The 13,792-nt window shown below is 37.1% G+C and overlaps 1 protein-coding gene across 2 annotated transcripts in view; it reads left to right on the top strand.

The window, feature by feature from the left end:
- afap1 (actin filament associated protein 1) overlaps positions 1-11,645 on the top strand; it is a 78,654-nt gene extending 67,009 nt beyond the window's left edge. For both annotated transcript variants that reach the window (XM_055056529.1, XM_055056528.1), the window contains 5 exons: positions 2,249-2,369; positions 3,892-4,056; positions 4,135-4,325; positions 4,406-4,573; positions 7,042-11,645. In XM_055056529.1, the coding sequence (XP_054912504.1) occupies positions 2,249-2,369; positions 3,892-4,056; positions 4,135-4,325; positions 4,406-4,573; positions 7,042-7,068 (672 nt within the window). In that variant the 3' untranslated portion in view covers positions 7,069-11,645. The remainder of the gene's footprint in view (positions 1-2,248; positions 2,370-3,891; positions 4,057-4,134; positions 4,326-4,405; positions 4,574-7,041) is intronic.
- The last annotated feature ends 2,147 nt before the right edge of the window (positions 11,646-13,792 follow it).

Here is a 13,792-nt window from a genome sequence, read left to right as displayed (position 1 = left end):
TTATAGAGGTCTACCTCTTACCCTTTGATGTATGCACTGTGTAATGTCGCCAGCAATTGTAACTTTGACCATAGACCACAAAGTGTTGCTCCTTTGAATAATGAAGGCTGTCGATGTGGACAAAGGTTTTTATCTCAGAAGGATTCACCTACTTTACTGCATTTCTAATATACTGTCATTCAAATGTTAATTTCAATCATAACTATAGTCATGGAAATCATGATTCATACAATAATTAAGGATCCTAAATATTTGGATAATATGGGTTACATGAAAGATCTCAGTCAGCCAGTCAGCTGACAGACCAGTATGGCGTTCCAGTTCCCTCGGCTGTGAGACGCTGTTGGTCTGGTTTTATTGTCCACTTACGTACATTTCTGGTTAATGTTAACTCCAATTAGTTGCAATTCACAGCAACAATGTTCTTAATAAAATGTTGCGATCATTTCATTTTTACAACACTGCACACATTGCATTGAGGTGGCGGATGCTGTGAAGCCCAGCATAAATGGGGAGAATCTACTTTGTGTTGTGAGTTTATGGAAGATGAAGCCTTGAAAAAAATTTGTATTACATTTTTTTTCTCAGTATTAAACACATGTATATCAAGATATATAATTAATTTTAGAAATGTTTTTAATGAACATTTAAAGGTTTTATGAACATTTTCATAGGTGTAAAGTATCAACTGTTGGACCTTTTAAATTATTGAACGGTGGCACTTGTGGCTTTCTCTACAACCTGTGGTCCAAAATTTGAAGTTACTGAGTTATAATTGCACTTTTAAATTCATAGTATTCACAAGTCAGGCAAGCAGTGTGGCTTTTGATAAGTCTGTTGGTGAAGTATTCTCCAAAATGAGCTCTCCATATAGAGTTTATAAATGCTGGTACAGGCAAACCTGACCTATAAAAAGGATCTGCAGTCTGGAAGTCACTTCCTGTTGATTTAAAGTCCGTAACCAGTTTTAGTACGTTAAAAAAAAAAAAAAAAAACTCTGGTTATGTCAAAAACAGAACTGTATCCATTTTTAATGATTTATGACACACTGTTTGTTTGTAGATGTTGTCATCATTATTGTTATGGCAACAGATCCAATATCTATGTCATTCCTTAGACACTGAGTAAAGGACGCATAAAAAGCATGAATTTAACAAAAATTCTTTAACTATAAAAATTATGCAAATATAAAAATGACAGCTACAGTTTACAATTCCTTTTTTCCTTCTTTCTAACTATACACAGTTTACACGGTCAAAAACTGTATTGCGCTGTGTCTGAATAATGTGAACAATCTGTCAATAAAATTTTTCTTTTACAACATATGCCCAACAGGAAATAAGCCTTTCAAAATGAAACTAAACTTCACAATAAAAATTTTCTGAACAAATAGTCTTCTTATCTAAGTGTGATAAAATAAAAAATTTCAAAGTGCTAGAAACAGCCAATCAGAAGCAGGAGGCGGGTCTTAGTGCTGTTAATCACAATCTCATTTAGCTTTACCTTCCTCCCGCTCGCTCTGTGCTAGCCTGCTGTAAATGCTCAGTCTAGCTAGCATAGCTACCAATGATGGAAGATAAACAGTTTTACTGTAATGATAAGTTGTTTCTCCGCCATTAGCACATTTAGCAGTGAGTGAATGAAGTTGATTGACAGCCATATTTAATAAATATGAAGAAACATATTTGTTATTAATGTTATACACTGCAGCCTGAGTAGAATGCAACTGCATAGTATTTTTTGATCTTGCCTATGACTGCTGCTCATGGGGAGAAATATTTCAACAATCTAAAACTAAAAGAAGAAATTTAAGCAGCCTACTTGCATACTGTTTGTGAACTGTTGCATGTAAAATTCATGAGCAGTAAATATTGTGCTAGTTATTAGTATTGGACCAAAGAAAACAAAGCAGTTGCAAGCCTTCAAAATTGTGACGCTTTTGATGGGTCAGATAGATTCAAAAAATTGTAACAGCAGCTGCTGCTTGGGGTGGGGGGCCCAATTTAATTTTTCTTTAGGGGCCCAAGATTCCAGTGTGTGTGGCCCTCTTTGGTACATACACCCTCGCACCTAGTTTAAGGTTTTCTCAACACAGATCGCACCCACCAGAAAAATAAATGACAAATAAGTCGTAGTTACTGCACTGTTCATACTTGATGCCTGACAAAAATCCCAAAGAAGGTTTTGTGTTTTAATATTAGAATTGCCATTTAAAAACCTTCCCTGGTCCTTTTTCTGTTTGCTCCAGTTCAAAGGAAAGAAGGGAGCCAGTATCAATGGAATGGCTTCCAAACAGAAGGCTGAGCCAAAGAGTCAGCCCAAGAAGAATGGAGTCAGTGGGACGGCATCTGTGAAACGCAACAACTCCAGTAAGTGTTGGGAGGACAGCAGCATCTCTGAATTCTCCTGTGGAGCATAAGGAACTCATGTTTTTGTGTGTCTGGCTCCATTGATCAATCAGTCCCTCCAGTTTTTGTGGAAATGTATACGAAATCAAAAGTATCCCTATTTTGCTCTAATGTACAGCAGAGGATTAGGAACAATAAAAACAGAAGAAAAAAAGAATTCTGACATTAATCTCAGAATTGTTATCCTTTCTCCATCTATGACAAAATCCAAATAAATATGAAGTATTTTGCTAACCTATAAAAATGGTGATATTACTGTTTCTTCCTTTGTAAAGCACTTGTAAACCTGAACTTTATCTAAACTGAAAGTATGTCCTAAATTTTGGAATTGAATCGAATTTTAGGACTAGATTTTGCCTGATGGTGTTTTCACAATTCAAAGAATTCTATTTCTGAGAAAAAAGTCAAATTCCTTTTTTCCCAGTGGCTCTAATCCTCTTCCATACTGATGCATAATTGTGAGTTTATAGCAAATTTTTCACAAAAATTGACTTTAAATGACTAACTCCTTCATCAAGGTAGCTGTATTTATTACTTTTACTATTCTGATGCTTCAGCCTTACTTTATGTCAAGTTATCAATAAAGCCAATAAGAAAAATCTAGATATTTAAGTTCTTTAAAAATACAAATGTTGTGTGTGTCCAATCTACCTGCTCGTTATGTTTTAATCATCTTTTTTGAATATGTTTAAGGACAAAAAATGTTGCAAAGTTCTTTGCAAATATTTCTAATGTAGCAAGACAAAATCAATCTGTTGTGTTTTCTTGTTCGGCACTCATCTTCACAATGAACCACACTTATTTTCGTTAGATAGCTGTGTTCTTTATTGTGGAACGGTCAGGCATAGAGAAAACTTCTTCGTCTGGTTCTTTCTAGAACAGTGCTGCCTATATATAATAACTCGCTCTCACTGCCCCCAGTGGCTAACAACAGTACAACATGCACATAAACGGAGAGTGACAGGATATAGAACATAAAGCTGTACCTTACAAAGTAAATAAGTAAACATGAACACATAACACAAGATAACTTAAAGACAGGTTAAGATGAGAACATATTCCAACACAATCATATCGATCACAAAAATAAAATAAAATAAAATAAACATCTTGAAATCCTGGATGTACTAACTGATGATTCTAGGAGAATATATTTGTAAAACTCACAAAACGTTATCCCAACATGTATGATGGACTCCAGGAAGATTTGAGTCTAGGATAGAAACTGAAAGATGGGAAGGTGGGTTCCCAGTTTTTTTTGTTCGATGTGATTGAGAGCGTTTGTAACCTTCATGTAACTCTGCAGAATGTACTTAAAGTAACACTTCAATTTCCCCTCCAAACAATTTGAGGAATGGGGAGTTTAGCTTTACGAATTCAGTAAGACTGATTTCTGCGGCTCCGTTGCCGTTTGGCTGACATCATGCAGCCTTCTCACTGTCTCCTTTATTAGATGCTTTAACAGCCAGTCTTTGTTTTGCAGATGCAGAGCAGTGCAAGTACGGCAAGAACCGTGTCGAGGCAGATGCCAAGCGGCTGCAGGCCAAAGAGGAGGAGCTGATGAAAAAGAAACAGGAGATTAGAAACCATCTGAACCAGCTGAAGAAGGAGAGGAGAGACCTGCGCTCTGCTGTGGAGAGTGCTGCAGGTAGGAAATCAGCCAAGAAGAAGGCTCATTTTAGCAGGATTTTCCAAAACTAGTAATTGTTTCTTCCGGAAACACCAGGCAAACGTTCACAGGCATCTCTGCTGGAGCGCTTGAAGAAGGTGGAAGATGAGTGCAAGCTGAAGGAGGAAGAGAGAGTGAACCTGGAGCTGGAGGCAATAGAGGTCAAGGAAAGTTTGAAGAAAGCTCTGAGTGGAGGAGTAACACTGGGCCTCACCATTGAACCCAAAGCTGCCTCCTCAGATCTGCAGGTTGGAACTCCACCTCTGTTTCCTCACTGATGGTTGGCCGAGGTGGCAGCCTAATTTTCTGTGTTTTGTCCCGTTAACAGTCTCCAGCCATGCTGCGGAGAACACAGGAGTCTTCTCCCTTCTCCAGCTGCGACACTAGCGACACAGAGTCCTGTACCCTGCCAGTCAACAGCGCATCCCTACTGCGCCGGCAGCAGAGCAGCCAGAAGCCATCAACAGTCAGAGGACATGTGTTGAGGAAGGCCAAGGTCAGAGTTCACTGTGCTGACAGATGTCACTGCTCATCTTACTGATGGTTACCAAATTACCCCTTTAGTGGTAATTTGAGGAAACAGCTTTCCCTCAAGCTATTTAGTTTGAGGAAAAAGAAGAGAATAAGCAACATGAAGTAACCGGAAGTATTTAAAATTATGCACTTTACAGACCTGTCCATGACACCAGAAATATTATTTGTAAGATTGGCCCAAAAGAAATAATTAACCAAGATAATAACATCATGTTATTTATTTCTGTTTTCACTGATATGCAATACACACACATACACACGTACACATGTAGATTCAGACTATATAGATCGCTACTATGTCCACATAGACATAAAATTGAACAGACATGATACACAACACAAAAACCTATAAAAGACTTTCATATCAGTGTTCCCACAAAGACGACTGGTGTTGTAGTCAGTCTTGTATAGTAACAAAGTAAAAATACTTCACTACTTTACTTAAGTATATTTTGGAGTACTTCATACTTTCCTTGAGTAAGAAAATTTTTGATAACTTTCACTTTTACTTCACTACATTTCCAAATTTAATTTCATACTTTTACTCTGATACATTTTCAGTGTGTGCTTTAGTTACTCGTTACAAAAAAGCGAGAGAAACGCAAATGTTTTGATCCCACCTACTGATCGACTGCAACAAAGCCTGCTTGCCTGGGCTTGTTCATCACCACCAATAGGATGCACAGGTTTCGCACCTCCCGACTATGTCAAAAAGTCCAGCAAACAGTCTGATTGGTCAGTGCTCCGTTTGTGTGGGTTTGTGCCGTTAAAATGGTCGATTGAGCAGCTTTGGTTTCCGAGATATTAAAATGATTTTTTAGGTCATCCAGAGTTACCATCTCCGCATTTTGCTCCAAAACAAAATCAAAGTGGGCTGGTTCATTAATGCTCCGTTTGTGCAGGTTTGTGCCGTTAAAACAAACACAGCAAAGTTTTCAATTTGGATTTTGGCTGTTCCAATGTCCGGTGTGAGCGGCGTCTAACTCGAGGTTGATTCGATTCATGAACGCTAATTTTGGCCAGCCGTTCTCTAGGTTTCCCCCTTCCTCAAGGTGTCGGAGTTTCACTCAGGGAGAGTCAACAAATTTTACATCCAAACTCTCCTGAGAAACTAAAGGAAATAGATTTCTTGCCTTGTGACCAACTGACACAAAATTCATGACACATTCCCAGTAATTGTAATCTTAAAAAGTATATATTCTGGATGGCCTAAAAAATCATTTTTAATATCTCGGAAACCAAAGCTGCACAAACGAACATTTAACAGCACAAATGGAGCACAAACGGAGCACTAACCAATCAGAGTATTTGCTGGATTATTTGAGTAGGTGGGGTGTCAGCTTCACTGAGGTCTGTTTCGCTTCTCCCATTAAACACCTAGTTAACAAAAAGCTCTCCCTCTTCAGATGTCAATAAGCTGCATTTCCCTCCCAATTCTTTTTTTCTTTTGCATAATGACCAGTTGTTGCACCTATAGTGTGTGAAGTAAAGTAATTGTAACAGGCTTTTTTCTTGGCTGCATTTTCTGTACTGACTATTTATTTTTCTCATTTTCAGCACTGACCTTACTGAAAGGGAAAACTTGAGGCTTATAGAAACTTTGTATTTTCTGTCCTGGAAGGTTTACTAAGAAGCTATTTCAGTTGTAAAGCCATGTTAAGTTAATCTTGTGGTTTAAGTAAAGTACCTAATTTTCTTAACTAAATGATGCTGCAGGTATATCTATTAGCAGGTTTCATTTTGCCTGCACTTGGTTGTGTACATTATTTTAAGTGTATTTGACAAGTTTACCAAAATATAAAAAATGTCATTCAAACTGCATTTGACTTGTTTTACTTTTTACTTGTACTTTTCATTACATTACTCGAGTACATCCATTTTTACAGTAATTTTCATACTTAAGTACAAGATGTTTCAGGTATTTTAATACTTTAACTCAAGTAACATTTCAATCAATGACTTTTACTTTTACCAAAGTCATATTTTGGAGCGGTATCTATACTTTTACTTGACTCCGAGATTTCAGTACTTTATACAACACTGGTTGTAGTGCACTGACAGGATGTGTCAACATTACAAAAAAACGGTTCTTCGTGCTGCACAAACAACACAAACTTGTATATCAAATTTCTCAAGAGTGTCTGGAAAGTCCTGACATGCGTTACAAAATGTCTCACTTCCACTACTGGACCTGGGTTTCTTAAGCAGAATTCTCATTGTCATAAGCAATTTTATGACAATAAACTTCTGCATGCTATTGCTTTTTTAAAATTTCCACCACAAAGAGGTTGTACAATCAGCTTTGATTAAACTTACCTTTATCTTGTCTGTGCACATATTTTTTTGGTTCTTCACAGATACTAGACTGAAACTCAAACACATACAAAACAATGCTTCCAAGTTGTTACAGATTGTGTTTTTGTTTCACAGGAATGGGAGCAGAAGAGTGGCTCATAAACCTCTGCAGTCTTCACATCGACCCTGCTTCCACTCCTTTCTGCTGCAGAAATTGTGTATATATTTATTTAAGACTGCTCATACAGACAGAGTGTGTGCCCAATAAGACACAGGGATATTATTATCACCATCTAAAACAAGAGACAATGTTTTATATGCCATACGTATCACTACACACAGCTTTTTAGCATAATTAGTGTACCAAGTGATCCTATCAAAAGCAGCCACATTTCTTACTAAAAACTTTTGATGCAGTTTTAAAGAAACAAAACTAAGTATTTATTTGTATATTTTAAAGGAAATACTGACTTTCCCATTTTTTATTTATGCTGAATATTTTAAGGGCTTTTTGTTGGGGTTTTTTGTGATTTAAAAAAAAAAAATTTTTGTGACGAGCAATTTTTTTGCATTGGTGGAGCTGTGTCAATCAGGGTCACAACAGAAGAACACATGAGATTATGAAACTTCCTTAAGAAGAATAATAAAAGAAGCTGTTGCTGTCACAACACTAAAGATTGGAAGACCTTTGACTGGGGTGCATTACTGTTAGTTTTACAACACAGAAGGGGCAGAAAATTTGATAAAAAGCATAATAGAATTTTGGGTTCACTTACTTCAACAGTTTCAAAACAAATCTGCCTCAATTGTGAGTAAACTTGAAAAAGCTAGCATGTCTAGAAAAGGCTGAGGTGGTGCACAATGCCTGAAGAGAGAGTTTTAGAAGCACTTATCACAGCATCAAACAACTAGCTGCTTTTCCAATATTCAGGAAATTGTGTAAACTGAAATTATGAAAATAAATATGCTTTATGGAAGCGCGCCAATTTTGAAAAAGCTCAGGTTTTCAATAGATTTTGCTTTACGGTAAGATGTTTTTTTAGCCGTATTGAAATAGTTGTGTCTTGCAGAACTGCAATGGAAAACTTGTTGCATCATATGAGTCAATTTATCAACAGCCTTATGTTGGCAAGTAATGACAAAAGTAGTAAGAGGATCTATTTGGCTTCTTCAGAGCTCTCACAACATCACACAGTCCATAAATACTTGTGTGTCATTCAAATGTGTTGAATCCATAACTCTTCTGGATTCACAGGAATGAAATTGCCAATGTCTGAAATATGAATATATTTTATGTTGTTGTATACATCTGTCACTGCTGTGATTTTTTTAATGATTTATCGTGTGAACAAGCTTATTCACTTGTGATTTTAATTTCATTTCTTGTTTAAAGGGAACATTGCAATCGAGACATTATTAACAGAATATGGACTAAGATTTGGTACATTTGTAATGGAAACGTAACTAGTCAATGAATGCATGCTTCAAAAAATATAAAAATTTAGGCTACCCTAACTATCACTGATCAGCTGTACTGATTGTACAGCTTATCTAGAACTATTGTTGTAAATGTAATATTAGCAGCATGCAATATACAGTTAGGGCCAGAAATATTTGGACAGTAACACAATATTTGTGAGTTGGGCTCTGCATGCCACCGCATTGGATTTGAAATGAAACCTCTACAACAGAATTCAAGTGCAGATTGTAACGTTTAATTTAAAGGGTTGAACAAAAATATCTGATAGAAAATGTAGGAATTGTACACATTTGTTTACAAACACTCCACATTTTAGGAGCTCAAAAGTAATTGGACATATAAACATAACCCAAACAAAAAAGTTTTTTCTCAATATTTTGTTGCGAATCCTTTGGAGGCAATCACTGCCTTAAGTCTGGAACCCATGGACATCACCAAACGCTGGGTTTCCTCCTTCTTAATGCTTTGCCAGGCCTTTACAGCCGCAGCCTTCAGGTCTTGCTTGTTAGTGGGTATTTCCGTCTGAAGTCTGGATTTGAGCGAGTGAAATGCATGCTCAATTGGGTTAAGATCTGGTGATTGACTTGGCCATTGCAGAATATTCCACCTTTTTGCTCTCATGAATTCCTGGGTAGCTTTGGCTGTATGCTTGGGGTCATTATCCATCTGTACTGTGAAGCGCCGTCTGATCAACTTTGCAGCATTGGCTGAATCTGGGCTGACAGTATATCCCGGTACACTTCAGAATTCATCCGGCTACTCTTGTCTGCTGTTATGTCATCAATAAACACAAGTGACCCAGTGCCATTGAAAGCCATGCATGCCCATGCCATTACGTTGCCTCCACCATGTTTTACAGAGGATGTGGTGTGCCTTGGATCATGTGCCGTTCCCTTTCTTCTCCAAACTTTTTTCTTCCCATCATTCTGGTACAGGTTGATCTTTGTCTCATCTGTCCATAGAATACTTTTCCAGAACTGGGCTGGCTTCTTGAGGTGTTTTTGGGCAAATTTAACTCTGGCCTGTCTATTTTGGAATTGATGAATGGTTTGCATCTACATGTGAACCCTTTGTATTTGCTTTCATGGAGTCTTCTCTTTACTGTTGACTTAGAGACAGATACACCTACTTCTCTGAGAGTGTTCTGGACCTCAGTTGATGTTGTGAACGGGTTCTTCTTCACCAAAGAAAGTATGCGTCGATCATCCACCACTGTTGTCTTCCGTGGACGCCCAGGCCTTTTTGAGTTCCCAAGCTCACCAGTCAATTCCTTTTCCTCAGAATGTACCAGACTGTTGATTTTGCTACTCCAAGCATGTCTGCTATCTCTCTGATGGATTTTTTCCTTTTTTTCAGCCTCAGGATGTTCTGCTTCACCTCAATTGAGAGCTCCTTTGACCGCATGTTGTCTGGTCACAGCAACAGCTTCCAAATGCAAAACCACACACCTGGAAACAACCCCAGACCTTTTAACTACTTACTTGATTACAGGTTAACGAGGGAAAGGCCTTTTGAGTTACTTGCAGCCTTTAGAGTCCATTGTCCAATTACTTTTGGTCCCTTGAAAAAGAGGAGGCTCTGCATTACAGAGCTATGATTCCTAAACCCTTTCTCCGATTTGGATGTGGAAACTCTCATATTGCAGCTGGGAGTGTGCACTTTCAGCCCATATTATATATAAATTGTATTTCTGAACATATTTTTGTCAACAGCTAAAATAACAAAACCTGTGTCACTGTCCAAATATTTCTGGCCCTAACTGTAATTCCGGGCTCACAACCATGTGGTCAGATGTTAAAATGATATGGACTCTCCAGTAACTGCCTGTATTGCCACCACTAATGCTCTTTGGTAGCTTTTCTTCATGGACTAATATATGTTTAATGGGAAAGATTCAATCTCAGTTTTTTACTATTTGCTTTGACCAAACTTGTCTTTTTGGTGAAATTGTATTCTAGAGAGGCTGGACTACATGGAGTGGTCAAATGTTTCATTCATTGTGTTATTATCAAAAACTTTGAAAATAACTTCTTTACCTGAAATACCCCAAAGATGTGGTAAAACCACAATGATCAGGTGGATCCAGGTGGAAAAGCAGTCGGTAAATCCATGTTTAATGCTGAGTAGAACAGAGTCTGAAGTGAAACCAGACCAAAACAGATTCTTAGTTATCTGCTTCAGGAGAAACCTTCACATGATTCATTTTTATCAGCTTGTATTCACGTAGATACTAAGCCTTCTAAAACAGGAACTCTGTTTCCTTGATGTTACATTATGTATTGATGGATGGCAGCCATGTTGCATGTGTCGGAGCTGGAAGAATCAAGCAGAGCTGCTTTTAGATCTGAAAACTGGTCAGATTTCTCCCTGTTCATTGTTTGCCCAGATTTCTATGAGCCACATCCCAAAGCATCAGCACACAGAGTCAAACACAGACTGACTTCCATCCTCACTCCCTTGCATTCATAATGACCTATCTCAGACTGAAATGGTGAATTTACTGATACTGACTTTACTGCTTCTAATGTACAAGGTGATGTAGTGAAACTTCAGTTGGTGCATCCACAGAGTTCAGCTCTTCAAAAATACACAAGAAAATTGTTTGGGGTTTTTTCAAGTACCTGGTTGCTTCAAAATGTGTGTTTTGCATAACAAATGGTTTTTAATAAAGATATTAATAAGTAAGTTATCAAAGGTCTGGCAGGCACCCTAAAATATTCAAATAGAAATGGTCTCAGCGGTTTCCAAATCCAACCATAGAAAAGGAGGCAGTTAATCTTTTGTTTGGTTTCTTTTTGGGGGGGAGGAGGTTATTTTGCACTTTAATGTATTTATTAAAATATGACAGCAACACAAAATATTTTTGCAGCACAAAGAGTGCACAAACCACACCTTTTGTGTGAGAATTGGACAACATGGAGAGACCTGGTTTGACCTTTGACACTGATCCATAAAAGTTTTTTGATGTCACTAACATTATAGCAGTATAAGTAATGTCTAACATAAAGACAGCAGCATATAGGGACTTTAATCTTCAACTAGTAGGTTGGGTTCTCCAGTGAGACCCAGTGCCAATCTGTGGGGGAGGGTTGATGTAGGAGGTAGATTGGAAGTGTGGGGGGTAAGTTGATGGAGACTAGATTTATTCATCTGTGTTTTTCTAGCACCTTATGCATTTTCTTTTTTGTTGTATATCTCAGACAGTCTCCAACTCGGTGACGCATGCTTGTACATAAGAGTAAACACCTCCTTACCATCACATGTGACTTTGTGTTTTTATTCTTTATAAACCCATACATCATCCACAGCATGACACTACATGACAAACACTGGTAGTAAAGTAATCATACTGCCCTAAATACATGTATTTAGAGTAGAGATCGAGAGACTGATGTCACTGGGAGTATTAATACCCTCTGAACTTTTCAATCATAAACTTAATTTTGAAGGGATCAGGAAGAGGACTGAAGTTAGTACGACAGAGTCCTGCTATGAAAGCTAAAGTCAGATCACCACCTATGCAATAGAACCATCTGCCTTCTGCCACAAGAATCCATCTCCTATTTAAAGGGACCTCCTGATTCCCATTGGTAGGTGGACTAATGCAAGTTGACTTGACCTGCCTGACCTCCAGGAGAAAAGCACTTAGATCAGCAGAAATGACACCAAAGCATTTTAAGATTAAATGAAGTTGGATGTTTTTGCGTTACTTCATAATTCAAGAGGTTTCTGATCAAGTCAAAAATTCTGAATGTGATGAACACAATTGATGTATTTTTATGCACTTAAAAACTCAACGGGTAAGTGGCAACCCCAACACCATAGGAAGGTCAATTATTTCTTTGTCTGAAATATAATGAGACAGGACACCATGTGTATTCAGAACAAACATTTCATTTTTATTCGTCTCTCTCTGGTCATAATAATATAACGTCACCGTCACAGTGCCACCTGCGACACCAAGTTATTAGATTATTTCTCAATATGTATACACTATTTTGGTTCATTTTCTTTTAGTGGTCTGCTGGAGGGCCAGATACATCCGGAGTAAGGCTGGTGCAAAGCTACTGGATAGATAGTTTTAACATTCCTCCAGGAAGTTTGTTTTCCTCCTGACTTGCACAGTTCACATTTCTGTTATTGAACCTGGTTACTATCAGCTGTAGTTCTGATAGTAATTAGAATTCAGACAAAAATATCAATCAGATTCTTCATATAGTTTTATTCGGCAGCCCCTCCATAGTAAGAGATATGCTGCAACAATGTTTCTTCTTTTTCTTGAAATTTATTGGCGGTTGGCAAAAAAAACTAGGTGAAAATTACTGCCAACTGATAAGAAGTGTGAACAACATGACCCAAAACAAAACTATATTCTATTATACAACATAAATTGTTTCAAAAGATCAAATATAGCTTGATATCCTCAACATTTTTTTATTCCACTGTTTTCTTACATTGTTAAAAAAAAAACATTACTTTCAAAACTGCGTCTTGAAAATGCTTTGATTGTGAAAAAGTCTAACCTGGGGTGGCTTCGGCAGGAAAAGACAAAACACATATAAACACAAGAAATAAAAAAGAAAATTGGAGACGTTGAAATGATTAAGATTTTGAGAGATGGAAACCTATTGATAGTTTTAAAAATGAAGAACAAAAGAATAAGTCTTTAAATGTGGATAATATATGTAAAAAAAATGTGTTGGAGAAAAACATCATGGGAGAAAATAAAAAAATTAGAGGAGTGATTTATGGGATTCCTCTATATGAAGATCTTTATAAAACTAAGAAGTATTGGAGGTGCAAAAGTGAATAACGAAGAGATTGTGAAAAACTATAAATGGAGAAAAAGTAGAAAGCTTGTCAATTCTCACTGAATTTGAAGAAAAGGAGTTGCCACAAAAACATCAAAATAGGTTATCTCAGTTTTCAGACTAGACCTTATATTCCACTTTGTAGTTTTGAAATGTCAAAGGTCACAAAGGAGACATGGCAGCAGTTTGTAAATGTCCAAAATGTGGTGAAGATCACAAGTTAGAAGAATGTAAAGAAGTACAAGACAAATGTAACTGTGGAGGGAAACATGTAGTTCCTCCAAAAAATTGTTCCTCCAATTTAGATACTTGAGTCAAATAAACTTAGAAAAAGCACATATGAGAATGGATATAAATGATATAAATTTAAAAATTTGTAAGATAATTATGGAAGCAGCAGATAATTCTATAAAGAAAGCAGGGTGTAGAAATGATAAGAAAATGGTACCACAGTGGACAAATTAATGTAAAGAATTTAATTGATTATCAAAGAAAGCAAGAAGCGGTAGGGAGAACAATTAAGAATGCAAAAAGAGAATGTTGGAGAAATTTTTTAACCACAATAGGGAAAGAAAATAAAATAGAAAAAAAAGGA

Source organism: Poeciliopsis prolifica, unplaced genomic scaffold, assembly GCF_027474105.1.
Source record: "Poeciliopsis prolifica strain line A6 unplaced genomic scaffold, Auburn_PproV2 SCAFFOLD045, whole genome shotgun sequence".
In the NCBI taxonomy this organism is placed as follows: Eukaryota; Metazoa; Chordata; class Actinopteri; order Cyprinodontiformes; family Poeciliidae; genus Poeciliopsis; species Poeciliopsis prolifica.
Note: the sequence above shows the minus strand (reverse complement) of the source record. Positions and strands in the feature narration are given on the sequence as shown.